General features: G+C 40.4%; 1 protein-coding gene across 1 annotated transcript in view; it reads right to left on the bottom strand.

Annotated features, from left to right (window-relative positions):
* Nucleotides 1-14,526, bottom strand: part of tgfbr3 (transforming growth factor, beta receptor III) — an 80,351-nt gene extending 65,825 nt beyond the window's left edge. Inside the window, exons 1-2 of the mRNA XM_020632703.3 lie at nucleotides 14,298-14,526; nucleotides 9,765-9,945 (exon numbers count right to left, since the gene is read on the bottom strand). Of these exons, the coding sequence (XP_020488359.1) occupies nucleotides 9,765-9,825 (61 nt within the window). The 5' untranslated portion in view covers nucleotides 9,826-9,945; nucleotides 14,298-14,526. The remainder of the gene's footprint in view (nucleotides 1-9,764; nucleotides 9,946-14,297) is intronic.
* Between the last annotated feature and the right edge of the window lie 869 nt (nucleotides 14,527-15,395).

Genomic DNA, 15,395 nt, shown 5'->3' with positions numbered 1-15,395 from the left:
GGACAGAGAGAAAATATTTCTGTTTTGGGAGAATTAAATGAGTTAAAACAGGAAATATAACACTCTGGGTTTGTTTGGAAAACTCTATACAGCATGATGTGAACTGCAAAGTAGTTTGTTTTTCATAGCCATGACATCTCATGCCACATTACTTGCCAATGGGACGATGTCCGTCAACAGGGCCGACATCGAGGCATCCCCTAGAAGTAGTTTATTAAGGAGTAATCTGAAACGTTTCAAAACACAGCAGCTCTTATATTATGTGAAACTGAAGGCAGGTAAAACCATTTTCTGTTCACTGACAGTGAGCCTGGTTGTCATTCATTAACCCCCGAAAGAAGAAGTGAACACCTGTTTGGAAACCATCACCATTAGCAGAAAACAAATACTTTACCAATTACTGAGAGCATATGAAGCCTCAGTGGAGCAGAGGAGATGGACATGGGGTACATTGCTCTCTACCTCTAAATGCAGACATAAATCAGAGGGCTTTGAAGAGATGGATGACAAGGCTTATTCCCGGAGGAACACGGGAGCCACTGTGTAAAGTGAGACAGCTGGGAGAGACGGCGCATGTGTGTTTATGACTGAAGACTTTACTGGCTGTGTTACCACTGTACAGCAGGTCTTTGCTGATGGGTGCTGACATGTGCTGTCTGGAACTATAATATCAAAGGACAAAAAAGTTGTCAGCACACTCGTGGAACAAGGAAGTGTCTCTACGTGGTTCTACAAAGTAAATGTTTAAGGCCGACTTAGAGCCACAATGCTTTCAGTTAACTAAACCAGAACAGTGTTAAACAATGGAACTAGTTCAATATAACAGGAAATATATTTTTTCAAAGAGCAGTCAGATCTTTATTAGTAATAAAAAGGACGATGAAATTCAACATAGGTTCCTTTACAGAGGAAAACACAGACTTCATTTACATGAATTAAATATGGTAATACAACAAAAAAGACGTGAATGCTAGTAATTAAAACTGTAATAATCCTAAAATGAGAAGAGTGCTGTTTTGCTTTTAGCCATCATTTGACCCTATTGAAAAACATTTTATTCACAGAATTAATTTGATTTCATTGTCCCTCTTCTCTTACTTAAATGCAAGTTGTTTATTCCTGTTGGATGTCTGTGCACTTTAAGGTGAAGCATTTCTAATTGTGTTGTACTATTGTATAATGACAAAAAAGACTTTCTATTTCTTTTTCTGAGGTGTTCAGGAATTATCAGTCCTTTATGATGAAAGCTGATTGTCCAAGTGTAGATGATGATGTATTTTTCAGTTATTATTTTCATGTTACTCTGTTCCTGTATTGCCTTGGGAAGTTTCCAGATTGAGACACTGCAGAAGATCTGTTGATACATTACATGAATGAGTAAAGCTATCAATTATCTATATCCACTTTTCTCGTTCAGGGTAGCGGGGTTCTGAAGCCGATCCCAGCTGTCATTGGGCGAGAGGCGGGGGGATACACCCTGGACTGTTTGCCAGTCAATCACAGGGCTGACATATAGAGACAGACAAGCAGCCACACTCACATTCACACCTACGGGCAATTTAGAGTCACCAATTAACCTAATGAGCACGTCTTTGGACTGTGGGAGGAAGCTGTAGTACCCAGAGAGAACCCACGCACACACAGGGAGAACATGCAAACTCCACACATTCATTGGGATTCGAACCAGGAACCTCTCACGGTGAGTCAACAGCGCTAACCACAGCACCACCATGGAGCCCTTAATCCCAAGTCAATTGTACATTTTTGTGACAAACACAAAAGGAAGACATCCAATTCTAAAGTTGGGAAAATTTGGTCCAGTTTTCAGCCATGTAAATGGGCAAAGCTTAAACTAACTGTTCCTTGGCAGATCATGTGATTCGCTTCAAACTAGAAAATAGTAATTACTTCATGACTGAATCTTGTACAATGCGTGTCTTTTAATCTCAAGGCGTATCATTTGCATTACCCTAAACTTCAACATTTAGGCATCCAACAGGAGCTTGATGTTCATATCCAATCTTTAAAACGCCCCAAATGTTCATTAAGACTCAAGGCCTGAACACATACACTTATTCTCAGTTATTGATATAGCGCCTTTTACTGACAATGACCATCTGACAGGCTTTTTGCCCATTATTGTCAGTGCCTGACTGCAAAAGAATATGAGCTTGAGCCCTCACTGACTGTAAATAATATTTAAAAATTAGGAGTGCATTAAAAGATTGGTCAGTTGGTACAATGTGACGAAATAATTTGAAACAATGAGGTACATTATGGCAATACGGGAATGTTTAAACTGCAGTTCAGTTTGTTGAGATACCATACGTTGGCTCCATCTTCTATCAGCTCACCCTGCAAATTCCTGTCCTCAAAGCAGTACTAAAAGTATCGAAGCAGAAGAGCTTTTTCTGGTTAAGCAGAGCTATGAAGAGAAATGTCCTGCTGCTCCAAGGGCATCTCACTCATCAATCACAGATGTCTGCAAAAGCAATGTTCTCTGACAGCTGCATTGTGGGAGTCCTGGAGCAGCCGTTCCTTCATCTACAGTCAATATTCAAAACCAGTAGGGGATACAGGGATGTGTTCCCTGAGGTAAACCGTCTTGTCCTACTTGGTATCAACCTCGCTCAATTTAAGTTGGATCATCAGCATTGTCAGAAATCCTTGATGTACAGTATTTAATATCATCCACCAGCAGTGATGGAAAGACAATATAACAGACAGGCTGAGGTCTTCCTTAAACCAGGAAATTATAAGATCCCACAGAATGTAATAAGGTTTGAAATATGTTGCAGAGCCTACAAAACGATGAATCATTATTCATTTACAGCACATGTACAGTGTATTACTGCACATTTGATCTATGGCATAGCCCAACTGGGAGATCTTGATTGCAATGACTTAGTTTGGCATCAAGAAGAGCCATATTTAGCCCATATTTGTTCCTATCTAACTAAAGTAAAACACACAAAGCATATCACTCTTGCCTGGAGCTTGAGGAAAAGACTTGCTGAATCGATATGCCAAGCAAAAAGTTCATTGATGTTTTTTTTTTATATATACTAGACATCAATCAAAGAACAGCTTTGATCCTGTGATATTTCACAAAAACATCATCACTCAGATGTGATAAAAGGGTCTTTGAAAGGCAGCAGGGCACCATCAACAGAAAGCAAAGAGTGCAACAATGCCGGGCCTTTGTGCCAGTGTGTGAGCCCAGTGTGAAGGAGCCACAGAGGTGAGAAAGGGCAAGGCATACAGCGTTTTCACACCAGCTGGGAGGGACTACCTTCCTCCAGGGGTTCTTCATCTTTAGGAACGGGAGGGCAAAAAAAAAAAGAAGAATGACTTGTCAAATGCCAAGCTGCCCCATGTATTGACACACACAAAGGCTGCAGAGAGGGCGCCTCTTTACTGGACAGTTAACAAACCCAAAGTGTGATGAATAAAAGCGTTGTTGAAACAGACATAAATCTAGCAAGCTATGAATAGAATTTTGTTTAATGACATGACATCATATTGGTCCGAACCTGCAACATAGAGATGAGCTTACTGTGAATAGTTTTTTTTTTACAGTAAGTTATACTTGTCAATTGCTGCCAGTTAATTACTGTGAATTTCACAGTCGGTTTTTTACAGTGTTCTTAATGATGACAAAGATTACAGTAACGTAGCAATGTTTTAAGGAGGTAGACTTTTGAAGCAATATTTTTTTTTTTAACAGTCCATTATTTTACGTTAAAGCATTTCTGAAGGCTAGATTAATGCAGTTTATGGTTCTTTTTTTCCTACAAAAAACTCAACTGCAGGTTTTTACTCTCAACTCCTCAAATACAGGAACTTTGTCAGAGACCCAGTGGGCACTTTACATAGCAGCGCATCAGGGTGTGAATGGGTGAATGTGACCTGTGTAAAAGTGCTTTGGGTAGTCAGAAGACTAGAAAAGCACAATACAAACCCAAATACAATTACTATTACCAGCATTTTCTTCAGGATTATTATTCTATCTCATTAAATGGGTTGGAACCAAAATCGTAGAAATCCTTGCACTCTTAATACTTCCACCAAACGTCAACAAAACATCAAAACAATTAGCCAGAGATGATGATAGATTGGAACCCACAGATTCTAATTGAAAGGGGTAGTGCCTCCAAACATAGCTGCATTACTGACGATACCCAGGAAAATATCAGATCAAAGGTTGACAACAAGTTAACCAAGTTTGCTCATGTCTTCTTGTTGGTGATTTACCCAAAAATATATTAGGGCCAAGTAAAGGGCCCTGTGTTTTTTTTTTAAGGCCAACACTCCAGTTTTCAAAAGGATTCTTCCAAATTTGGGACTTTGTCTTTCAGCAGGACTCATCTGGTGCAAACAGAGTTGGGAAGGTGAGGCCCCAGGAGGGGCTACTCTGATGTAAGACACCACCTGGAAGCCTCCAGCTACAATCCCATAATAGGACTTTTGATTGAGATACAGAGATATGCACTCCAAATCTGGCATTTTTGCAAGCAACTTTGATTAGGCAACAAAAGTCCTGATAAACTCACGCTGGTTTGTGAGGGGGAAAACAACAGCTCAATCAATGACAAGACACCCAATGTGAGATGTTTTTTCTTGCGTCAATAAAGTCACTCTCTCTTACTCTTACTCTCCCCCTATACTCCAGTGGCTTTTTTTTTTTTTTTTTAAATGGGACTCTGAAACACAATGGAAAACGCACGATAACAGCAGCTGTCTTCTATTACTGGCTTTGACTGAAATTATTTACACACTTACTGGAACTATGGAGAGAGAGAGTGGGGGGGGAGGGGCGGGATCTAGTTCACTCCTACAGATTTGCGTAAGCGTCCTCTTTACCCGGACACAAGATGGACCTGGACGTAGATCAGAGTTTATCTGAAGAGACAGATGTGTGAGTGTGTGTATGTGAATGACAGAGTAAGAGGAAGAGTGAGTAAATTCAAACAAATAGTACCCAATCTAATTTATACACTCCTGATAGTAATACTAGGGTAACCTTTATTTCGTAAACAAAAGATATAAACAGACACGGCCAGAGTGACAGCGCTGTTAAGATAAAAGCCTCACCATGGGGGAGAGCAGACCTGTAATTACACACACAAGGGACTCCAGTTGCTATGTAAACATCCCAACCACTCTGCCTAGCAGCACCCTGCCTCTGTGCTGCGCTGCTCCGGCTCCTCGCATGAATCACAGGTCCAACATCTGGTTTAGCATGCTGGAAGGGACTCTGTCGGTTTGGCATGCTGTACGTGTGTGGAGTGTGTCGATTTGGAACAGAGGACCCACGCCTGCCTCTCTCCTCCCCCTGGCTACCCCACTACTCAGATTACAGTGATTGCACAATGCGTTTTGGCACTCCCCCCTATTGCTGGCCTTAAGGAAACATTTTGGATATAGAGAGACGAACCTTTCGCTCAACTGTAAGTGTGGGTGTGTGTAGGGGCATTACAACCACTTTTGGCATCACAGTGACTGTTGTCTGCCAAGAGTATACAAAAATGCAGACAGAGAAAAGTTGTTTACGTCGCTGTAAAATAAGATGGTGGTATGTTTTTTTTTTACACCTTCATACCTTCCTGTCATTTCCACAAAGTATATATCCAGTATGAGGTTCTATTTGTGTACCAACTTACAGAAATTACTTCAGCATGGATGTGAAAATGTATGACAACAACGTTGTGAGCCTAATTAGCAATTAGCCCACTTAGACCAGGCTAGCTGGTTTCAAAACTTATGGTCAAAAGAAACAAATGACAAATAAGCAATAGTGACCTTTATCATAGATTATTTCTGGAGGACCAATTTACACCTGTTGCTACAGTGGATTCCGATAAACCAATCAATCAGCAGAACTGAGATGATGTACAGACAGTTGTCGACTTTGAATGAGAATATGTGGCTAATAAAATGTTAGGTTTTTTTTTTTTCAGTTTAAACAAGTTCTGTCAAAAACAGTTGTGCTTAGGCTACTTCAATATGCCAACACATTTTTTTGTGGGGGGGGGCTTTTTTATGACTTTTTTTTTTAATTTTAGAGACAGAATAGTGGATGGAGTCAGAAACTAGGGGGAGAGCGAGTGGGTAACGACGTCCTGTACATGCAACATGGGTAGAGTATGCATATAATGTATACTTTATTGATCCCGCAAGGGGAAATTTGTTTTTACACTCTGTCTAGTTAACATGCTACACAAACATAGGCTGAAATATATACACATGCACAAACAAGATCCTATGGAGAGGTTTCAGAGTGAGGGGGCTGCCCACAGTGGGCACTCCTGGGCTGGTGGGGGGGGTTAGGTGCCTTGCTCAAGGGCTCAGGAAGTGGACTGGCACCTCTCCAGCTACCAGGCCAATTTCTGGACTTGGTCCGTGCTGGGACTTGAACCATGCCAACCGTGCTGGGACAATCACAACATATGTTGTGATTTGTCAACATTAGCGCTCGCCTGTTTCAACAGAAGACAGTTGTGATGCCATTAGTGCCTCCTTATCAATAAATGAAAATAGACCCAAACAAATGTCTGTATTTTGATAGTAATGAAAATCTTATTTTGAGGATTTCAAAATAAAGTTTTGTAACAGATTGATACGGTACAAGCTATGATGAACCAGACAGTTAAAAATCTTGAAATGGAAGCACAATTAAATTTATTTTCTACTTTTCACATTTAACAATTTCATTGTAGGTCGAGTAACAACTAGTTCATGACAGATTTACATGAATAGCCTAATCATTCTTCCTGCCCCCCACCCACCCAAAGGTAAAATCAGGAAAGGCTATAAAGAGAAAGTTCTCCTGCAATCAATAATGTCTGAGTGTTTTTCAGCTATAGCCACCAGGCCGGCCTTGTGCCTCCGATATAACCAGCATCCTGCCGGAGCTGTTTCTGGCAAGTGCCTCAAATTAATATCTGGCATGAGTCCTACAAGACTCTATTTCATAAAGAAACCCAAACCCAGCCCAATGTCCTGCCATATCCTTTACAAAATAACAGTTTGGCAAGGGGAGGGTAGTCAACCACATAATGGTAGTAAGGATATGGGGGAGAAAAGTTATAAAAAGCAAAAAAAAAAACTAGAGTGAGGTAGCAGAGCAGAGGTTTAAAATATGGACGCCAAGGTGCTCTCACTCTGACTTTAAAAGAGTTATGGGAGGCCCAGATCCTGGATTGCATTACGCTGAGAGAAGACTCATTGCAGACTAATCTAAACATTACGTAAGATCTCTTCTGACAAGTTTAGAGGGCAGATGTGACTGTTTACACAGATGCTGCAAGATGATAGAAAAAGGGAGTGAAAGATTGAGAGAGGTGAGAAAAGCTGTTGTGGACTATTAGGGGAAATGTGGGAAAACATATAGATAAGATCATCCCAGAAAGTGAAAAGACAAAAAACAATGAATTTGTCCAGAAGCACAAGAGAAAGTATGTCTAAATATCTTGATATTGGAGGGAAAAGTTGATTTCTGTACTGCAATTTACCTATTCAAGAAACAGCAGTTGTAAAAAATGGAGGATCTGAAGATTCGGTCATAAATCACTTGGTACACTCTCTGCCAATTGCTCTTTGGAGGAAAGGGCATTTGGTTGTCTTACTGTAAATATCTGTCCCTTGTGACACAGTACAACAATGTGTCGTGCCGTATGAGGAAGAATTTAGAGGAAAACTTCATACGTGCCTTCATTGTGTTGCAGATCCTGGCATTGTGGGAGAAATTATGTTTGCCTTACCCACAGCACATTCTGACTACACTGCTATTGTTTCAGTAAAAGTCAGCTCTGTGGAGTGCGGTTCAAACGTCCAGACAACATTTCAGATAATAACCTATGTTGGCAAGAGAGAGATAGAAAGCATGCAAAACGCAAACCACATTTTTTTAGAGAGCTAGCTATGTAGGATGCCTCCTGCTGGGTAATTATTCCTGTGCTACCACGAAAAAACAAAACAGGGATGTTGCACATTGAAACTGGACTGCGTTCAAGTCCAAAGGAAACCATTGTGAAACCAGTGTCGGTAAACAGGACATCTCACTATCTGAAAAATGCAAGAGAGGAATGCCCACTGGTTCTTCAGAGTGGTTTGGTTCAAATTGTGGCCAGCTTGACAGATTTTTCTTCAAACTGTAGGGCTGAGTGTCAAGTTTTTGGTCAGTAAATTGAATATTTCGGTCAAGTTACTAAGCGACAAAAACCAACACTGACTATTGAAGCCTGATGCGGTCATTACAGGAATAATGACTCCCCAACAAACTAAAACTCCACCCTCTTTTAGCCCAATAAATATGTATGTATTTGTTCTATGATAAAAAAATAGTTCAGAAGAAGCTGTTTCATATTCTTCCCTATGTCTTGGCACAGTGAAGCCAAAGTTGGTCATTATTTCCTGCTGCAGCTAGAAACTATTTCACAGAAATGTACAATAGGAAGGAAAGCAATCTAAAGAAGATACAGATGAATTTGACAAACTAAGTAAGTGGTATGGTGTAGACAGATTATTGAGAAACTGTTGCTCATATTCACAAGAACTTCAGGGAGTATAGGGTCATCAAAGACATGAACATTTCTCTAAGTGAGAGGTTCGGTATTAATCATTAGAAAGATACGGTTCAAAAGGTTGGGTAATGTCAGTAAATGAGTTCATCACAGTAAGTTTTCATGTACAGTCAAGCTACTGCTGCTAAAGTTCAAGCTCGAACAGGTCATTATATTAGACTCCTTGTCCCAGTCTACAAGCTGCAGGAATCAATTTAATGACAGAAGAAGGCAGACTCGGCTACAGTAGGTGGTGATGTTCCCCCTTACTTCATGTATAGGACTGTTTTCTGGTTTACCTTCTGAGTCTCACACCAAATAATCCCCCTACAGCGTTTTCCTTCCATCCAGCTACTTCAATATGTTACCTCCTTCAGCTGACACATCAAACCTTGTCTCCTCGTCTGTCCAGAAATTGATTTATTATATTCATGTATGGTTTATTGGATAGGGACAGAAACAGTATACATAGACAAACTAACACTGAACAGCCATCCAGTGTAAGTATCATCATAGAGTTTATATTGGATGCTAATTTGCAACACCCGTCCCTATAAAGAGCAATTGCCTGCATTGTTGTGTTAGCAGGCTAATGTTAGCACACTTTGGTTAACTCATAGCTTCACATTGCATATAAATGGACACGGAATGACCGTCACTAATGCCTTGATGAGAAACACCCCATGGACATGTTGATATTGAGGTTAAAAACTTCATTTCCATTAATATGACAAACAACATTTTCTTACCTCCATTTCCAGTGTTCACCTTTATAGCAGTTCACTTATTCTCCCACTCTGATTTTCTGATTTGTCTGTTCGGCAGTCGTAAATAACAAAGGATTTGGCAATATCTGAGTCTCATTCCAATCAATCTGACAGATACATGTAGGCCTGCAGAGTGTTTGTTTCTGAGATTGAACTTGTCAGCACTTTCTTAAATGTAAATCCCCCTCAGTCTCAAACCTGACAAGCACTGTCTGGAAAGGCATGCTGGGAGCAACGGTGGAAAATCCCAGAGTATGGGTAAAGTTGTGGTCTTCTAACAGCACAGCACTCAAGGCTTAGTGTATATTCAATATTATTTATCCTTGATACCAGAGTTGTATTGGGTTTGACAGGGAATGTAAACAAACAAAAATCTTGAAATTCTGACAGGTATTTGGTTCAAAATGAGGCTAAGCAATGTGCAAAATCTTACCTGCAGATGTAAGGCAGCATATTGCAAGAAGTAACAAGGGGATGGGGGATCTTCTTGCCATTCTGTAAATATCCTGCAGCTTCCAGTATGAAAGAGAATGAGGAACCTGCCTTTCTCCTGTGTTTTCCTAAGGTTTCCCTCTCTGTGACGTAGGCTTCAGGAAGTCAGCCACTAGCCCCAGCTGCAAAATGAACAAAAGCAGAGAAAGTCAACCAAATGAGGCAGGTTGTATGAAGCATGGACAAACAGCAGGGAACTGGTCTCTGCTTAATAAACCCGGTGGGAGTGATGAGATGAGACAAGAGAGGCAGCAGTTTGGAGAGAAGGGGATTAATCCAGGAGGGTTAATTGGGGGTCATGCATGCTTCAAAGGACCGTGCTGCACACACCTTCCCGTTGCCCATGGCCAGACCAGAGTGTGTGAGGATAGCAGGACAGCAGACTGCCTCATTGGGTGTGAAACACTTTGGAACATGCCACAGGTTATTAACAGACTTTAATTGAGAGCGTCAGGAAACAGTGAATGCTCCAGTGGGGGCTTGAGTAAGCAGCTTAGTTCCACCGGAGAAATCAGCATGACCTCGCCTGAAACTTTAACTTTATTAATCTAACCTCAAACCCTGACCACCATCATGGGACAAAAAGTTGATGTAACATTGTTCATTTTGTCCAACATTTTGATAAGACTCCATCTAGAGAAAAAGTTCAACATTTATAGTTTAACTGATAACAATGTGGGGTGATAAAAACTGAACAGCATCCATTATCTATACCGCTTGTCCCTTCTGGGGTCAAGGGGGGACTACTGGAGCCGATCACAGTTGTCATTGGGTGAGGGGCGGGGTATACCCTGGATTGGTCGTCAGTCAGTCACAGGGCTGAATGATGGCTCCTCTGAAATGTTAAATGTTGTGAAAGAACAAACTGCTTCAGTACTTATCGCACGACATCTATTAGGAGGACTTTTGACATTTATAAGATATGACGGGTATCAGTCAACCGCACACCACAGAGACTGTCAGTGTGTCTCCATAGCAACAACGCTCTTCAGAAGTCAGTCAGTGGATGCCATGGGAAAAACCCACCTGGAAGGATTGACACCTAGATGCTGTTTCCACAGATATGTTGAAAAAAATGGAAATGGAAAAAATTGCAGTCACTCAGTTTGGTTTTAAACACAACATTAAGATACAGTTTTAATAAAGATACCTGAACGTTTATGCAGATGAAAATTCAACTTTGAAGTGCTTCCTTCAAATTAAAAGCATTAAACAGTATCTCAAATGAAAATCTGTCAGTACTGATGAGTTTGATTAGTGCTCAACATACATGCTGCAATACAACCAATTCTAATCAAGCCAGTAAGCTGAACATTGCCTTGGCCAACAGTGTAACCTTCTAGTTGTAGTAGATGTTTTAAATTTTGACATGTTGCACTGGATATTAAAGTCAGCAATTTGACTTACAGTTTGACTATAATAAACAAGTCAACTTTTTTTAAGTAAAGATTCCAGCTGATAACAACAGATCTGTTTTATTTTCTAGGTTTGACCAATAAATAAAGACATCATAAATCATTGCCATTGAAACCGACAGTTGTGAGGATCAGACAGAAGCAGTGGATTTGAACAACACTGGATACGCAGCTTGGGAACACATTTATTCTGGCAAGCATGAATATAAATTGTATATTAAGGGCCTATTATCTCCATAGTAATGCAGAATCTTCTCCATTTTATAGATCTGAGCCTATGTTCTTAAAGCATGAGTCAAAGTTCAAAGTTGAGAGATTAAATTGGTCCCAGTTCATGCTGAAGAAACATTTTAAAACAGAAAGTGTTCAATACTATCTTCTGTTTCTGTATCTATCTGTTCTGGAGCAACAACTGAAACAGTTTTATCATAACATGTGGTCTACAGATAAAATTAAGCTTATTTTTTCTCAGATAGATATGATCTTTTAAAACTGCTACCCGTGTGGGAAGGTTGCTGTGACAACAACTGCAACAGTTTGTGGTTTTTGAAGGCTGCATCTGTTAACCAGGTGGAGAAAAACAGTAGCACACCTCTCACCATCTCTTGATTGTGGTGAACAGTAGAGAGTGATGCACAAAGTACTAAGGTGCATCGCTCTGCAGTGCAAGCTTCTTTACAGGACAAAAGAGCCTTTCAGTGCAGGGGCTGGGGAGTCTTTTTGGAGGATCATGACAAATATTACACTTTCAGCGAGCCAGCAGCCTCTGTTTGATTTATGTCCCTTCTTGACCTTCATCTCCTCACAACCAAACAAAGGTTAACTATGTGGCAATAGCTTCCATGAGGCAAAGACCAAGTCAAAGGGAAGTTCAAAACTGAAAGGAAGCAGTATACTCTGTTTTAATATACTGAAGTTTAAGAATAAAATACCTGATTTGTACATTCCTCTTTTCTTATTGAGGCAACAAAGCTTACACCTTTATTTTGTGTTGAGGTTTTCAGGTTTTACTCCAAAAGCTCCATGACACGGTGCTGGTTTTGTTGCAGCAACAACTCAAATCACCTCATGTGACTTCTCTTCAACCCTGACCGTCTAAGCCGAGCAACTATTTCACCCAGAGAAGATCTGGAAAGTACATCAGGACATGCAGACCCCAGACAGAATGTCCTGCACATAACCAAAACCAAGCTTCATGCTTGTGGTCGCTTCAATGTTAAAGGCCTGGCTTGTATCTGTGTCATCACGTATGCATATGTACTCTGGAGTTAAGTGTTGTAACGCCTGTATACGTTCATATGTTCCTGTAATCACACAGAAGTAAAGAGAGAGCAGCAACACACACAGGAGGCTGTTTTCCACGCAGCATCTTGTTTTACATGAGTTAGATGTTTCTTATCTGACATTGGTTAGCTTTATAAGTCATTAAGGCGTCCATGTGGTTGTATGACCTGCTGAAGTCTCTTTAATGAGCCCTTCTCCTCTGTGAGCGTGAGCTTCTACAGGCTGAGCGAGCACCGAAAAAAACCATCAAACCACCAACTTCTTCCATCACAACATACAACATCATCTCTGCCTTATTTCAAGAGAGCAAGTCCACACACACGTTGGCACACAACAAACATCCTTGACTGAGCATACAACCTGATTCCTGTTCAAACACTTCTGCTTTCCACAGCTTCTAAAATACAAGGATTTACAAGCTGCTGTGTTTTGTATCATCGTGCACAACCAATAAATCACAAATATAGAACACATGTTTCACGTGACCAGTATTGTGAAGGCCAAGATATTAAAAAACATCCTGTGCAGAACATACAGCCCAGACAACTATGATTCACGTTCTGAAAGTGCATCACGTAGTTTGTCCTGATGAGCATGCTCACTTAATTACGTGTAAAACTCTGCACAGTTCACAACAAATAAAGCAGAGCATCACAGTGTAATAGATGATGGTCCACACTTGACTCAGGTGACGGTGCATGATAAGGTTAAGCACTCTTAATGGGAAGTTTTTGATTCAGAAAACAACTTACCTAGATGCATCGACAAAATATGTGCAAACTTACTTAGATAATTAAGTTAACTTATACTACAGTTCAAATGTAAGTTATGTTGGCCACTACAGTGTTCAGCTGTTAATGTGTGCTCATGAAATCAGGTAACAGCATTAGCTTTAAAAGTGAAACATTAGTCTGTTAATAGCAATGAGAAATCAAGCTGGGCACTTTTCATTGTTACATGACACACAATGAATAAATAAAGTATCAATTAATAAACACCAGAATCAGTTATATGTTGCTGCAGCTGTAAACATCTACTGCCTCATAGGTAACATTGCAATGCTTCATTTTACATATGCAATAACTGTTGCTGTTGGGTTTTTTTTTAGATCTGACACAAGTTAATTACATGTGCATCAATAATCTGATGTCAATGTTAATCCCTTGGTTCAGCACATCATATAAACACTGCAGAGAAGTGCAAAGCACATTTAAGTACAGGACAATAAAACTTGTGGACATCAGTGGTTAAACACACAGCAATTCAACTCTTAATTGCATGGAAATCCCACTGTCTTGCAAATAAAGGCATTCCAGTTGACTTACTGTAGGCTATATGACAATACTGCACAGCACTAACAGTCTGTCAATCATCCCTTATGAGCCCGAAACTCAGAGAGCATACTGGAAGTGTGTCATGCTGGTTTCTACCGGAGGTTAATGTCTCATTTAGCACTGCATATACACTTTCTCATAAAACACGCTGAAAACAGTAGAAAAGTTGTCAATACGTCGACATGAGGACCGATAAGCTAACAGCCTGAAGCTTCAAGCAGAAGGAGAGGAGGAAGGAAGGCTGACTGTCAGCGGCTTCCAGAGACAGATGTGTTCAGCTGGATTTACGGGCAGGCAGTGTCAGGGAAACTGGGGGAGATTATTTAGACATTTCTCACAGACACCATGTTCAACTACTGTCTTTTAATCAACTTTGCTCTTCTTGAAACAAGCTAGCTTTGTAAGTTCCCACAACATTAGCTTGAAAACGAGCGGACGTACCATGCAGAGTCTCCAGAAAATGCCCAAGTGAACTCGGCTTGAAGTAAAAAAAAAAGTCGCTCCGGTGGATGTGGATATGTGTAAACTCGCTCCTCTCTCCCGGCTGGACATTCACACCATTCCGTTGTGTCGTCGGAAAACAGCTGTGGACGACGTTGACGTGTTACTTTAGTAAACAAAAAGTGGACAAACAGCCCCTCTTGCTCAAGTTTTAAACAGTTTACTACTATCTGTCTCCCTTTTACTTGGGGGCTTCATCTGGGGGCGGGGCTAAGAGGGAGGAGGCTGAGCTGGGCTGCCGCTGCAGAGCTTCTCAAAGCAGGGTGCACGGTCTCCTCAGGAGCCACTTGATCTTACCTGCTTATTAAAACTGAAGTAGCCCACAGGTTGCATGACTTTGTGCTGAAATGTTTTAGCCATCACCTCCCATTTTGTGCAGATAACTTTACAATGTTGTTGTAAAGGTTTGCTATAGGTCACCTCTTATCACATAGGGGCCCTCGCATGGATTTGGATCTATATAGGGGTTCCTGATGCCAGATTATGTGAATGTCTGCCTAAGCAAGACTTTTGTCGTTTATCATAAAGGTGCAGACTCTTGATGTTTACATATGTCCTACCTCACAGGAGCTTTATTCTATCCTTCCAATTTTCTATAACTTTTGAATTATTTTTATTTTTTTTACTAGGCTACCGGGAGTGCAATTTACCAATGCAATAGGGACCTAAACAATTCCTATCAACAGCTCCTTATTCGGCCTAATGCAATTTAAATAGTCATAGATAAAACAATTGATTGAGGTATTGTTTGTCCTGGGTTAAGGTAAAGGCTTTTCGATAATAATGTCATTAGATTACACTGAGGTTACATATCTCAAGGGGATATAAATAAGTCAGCTGAACACTTAAGTGTAGGCTTTAAAGAGACAGGGTTGTATTGGGTAATAAGCGTGATGAATAGTTTTCTTTTTAACTCACCTGCATGTTCATGTTGCTTTATGCATAATTAATTCTAGAGATTTTTTCTTACCTACATTCTAATTAAGCGCACCAGATACAGATAAGATGATCAAATATGAAGAGTATCTTTAAGCAGTG

Source organism: Labrus bergylta, chromosome 6 (assembly GCF_963930695.1).
Source record: "Labrus bergylta chromosome 6, fLabBer1.1, whole genome shotgun sequence".
In the NCBI taxonomy this organism is placed as follows: domain Eukaryota; kingdom Metazoa; phylum Chordata; class Actinopteri; order Labriformes; family Labridae; genus Labrus; species Labrus bergylta.
This window is presented reverse-complemented; position numbering and strand designations above follow the sequence as displayed.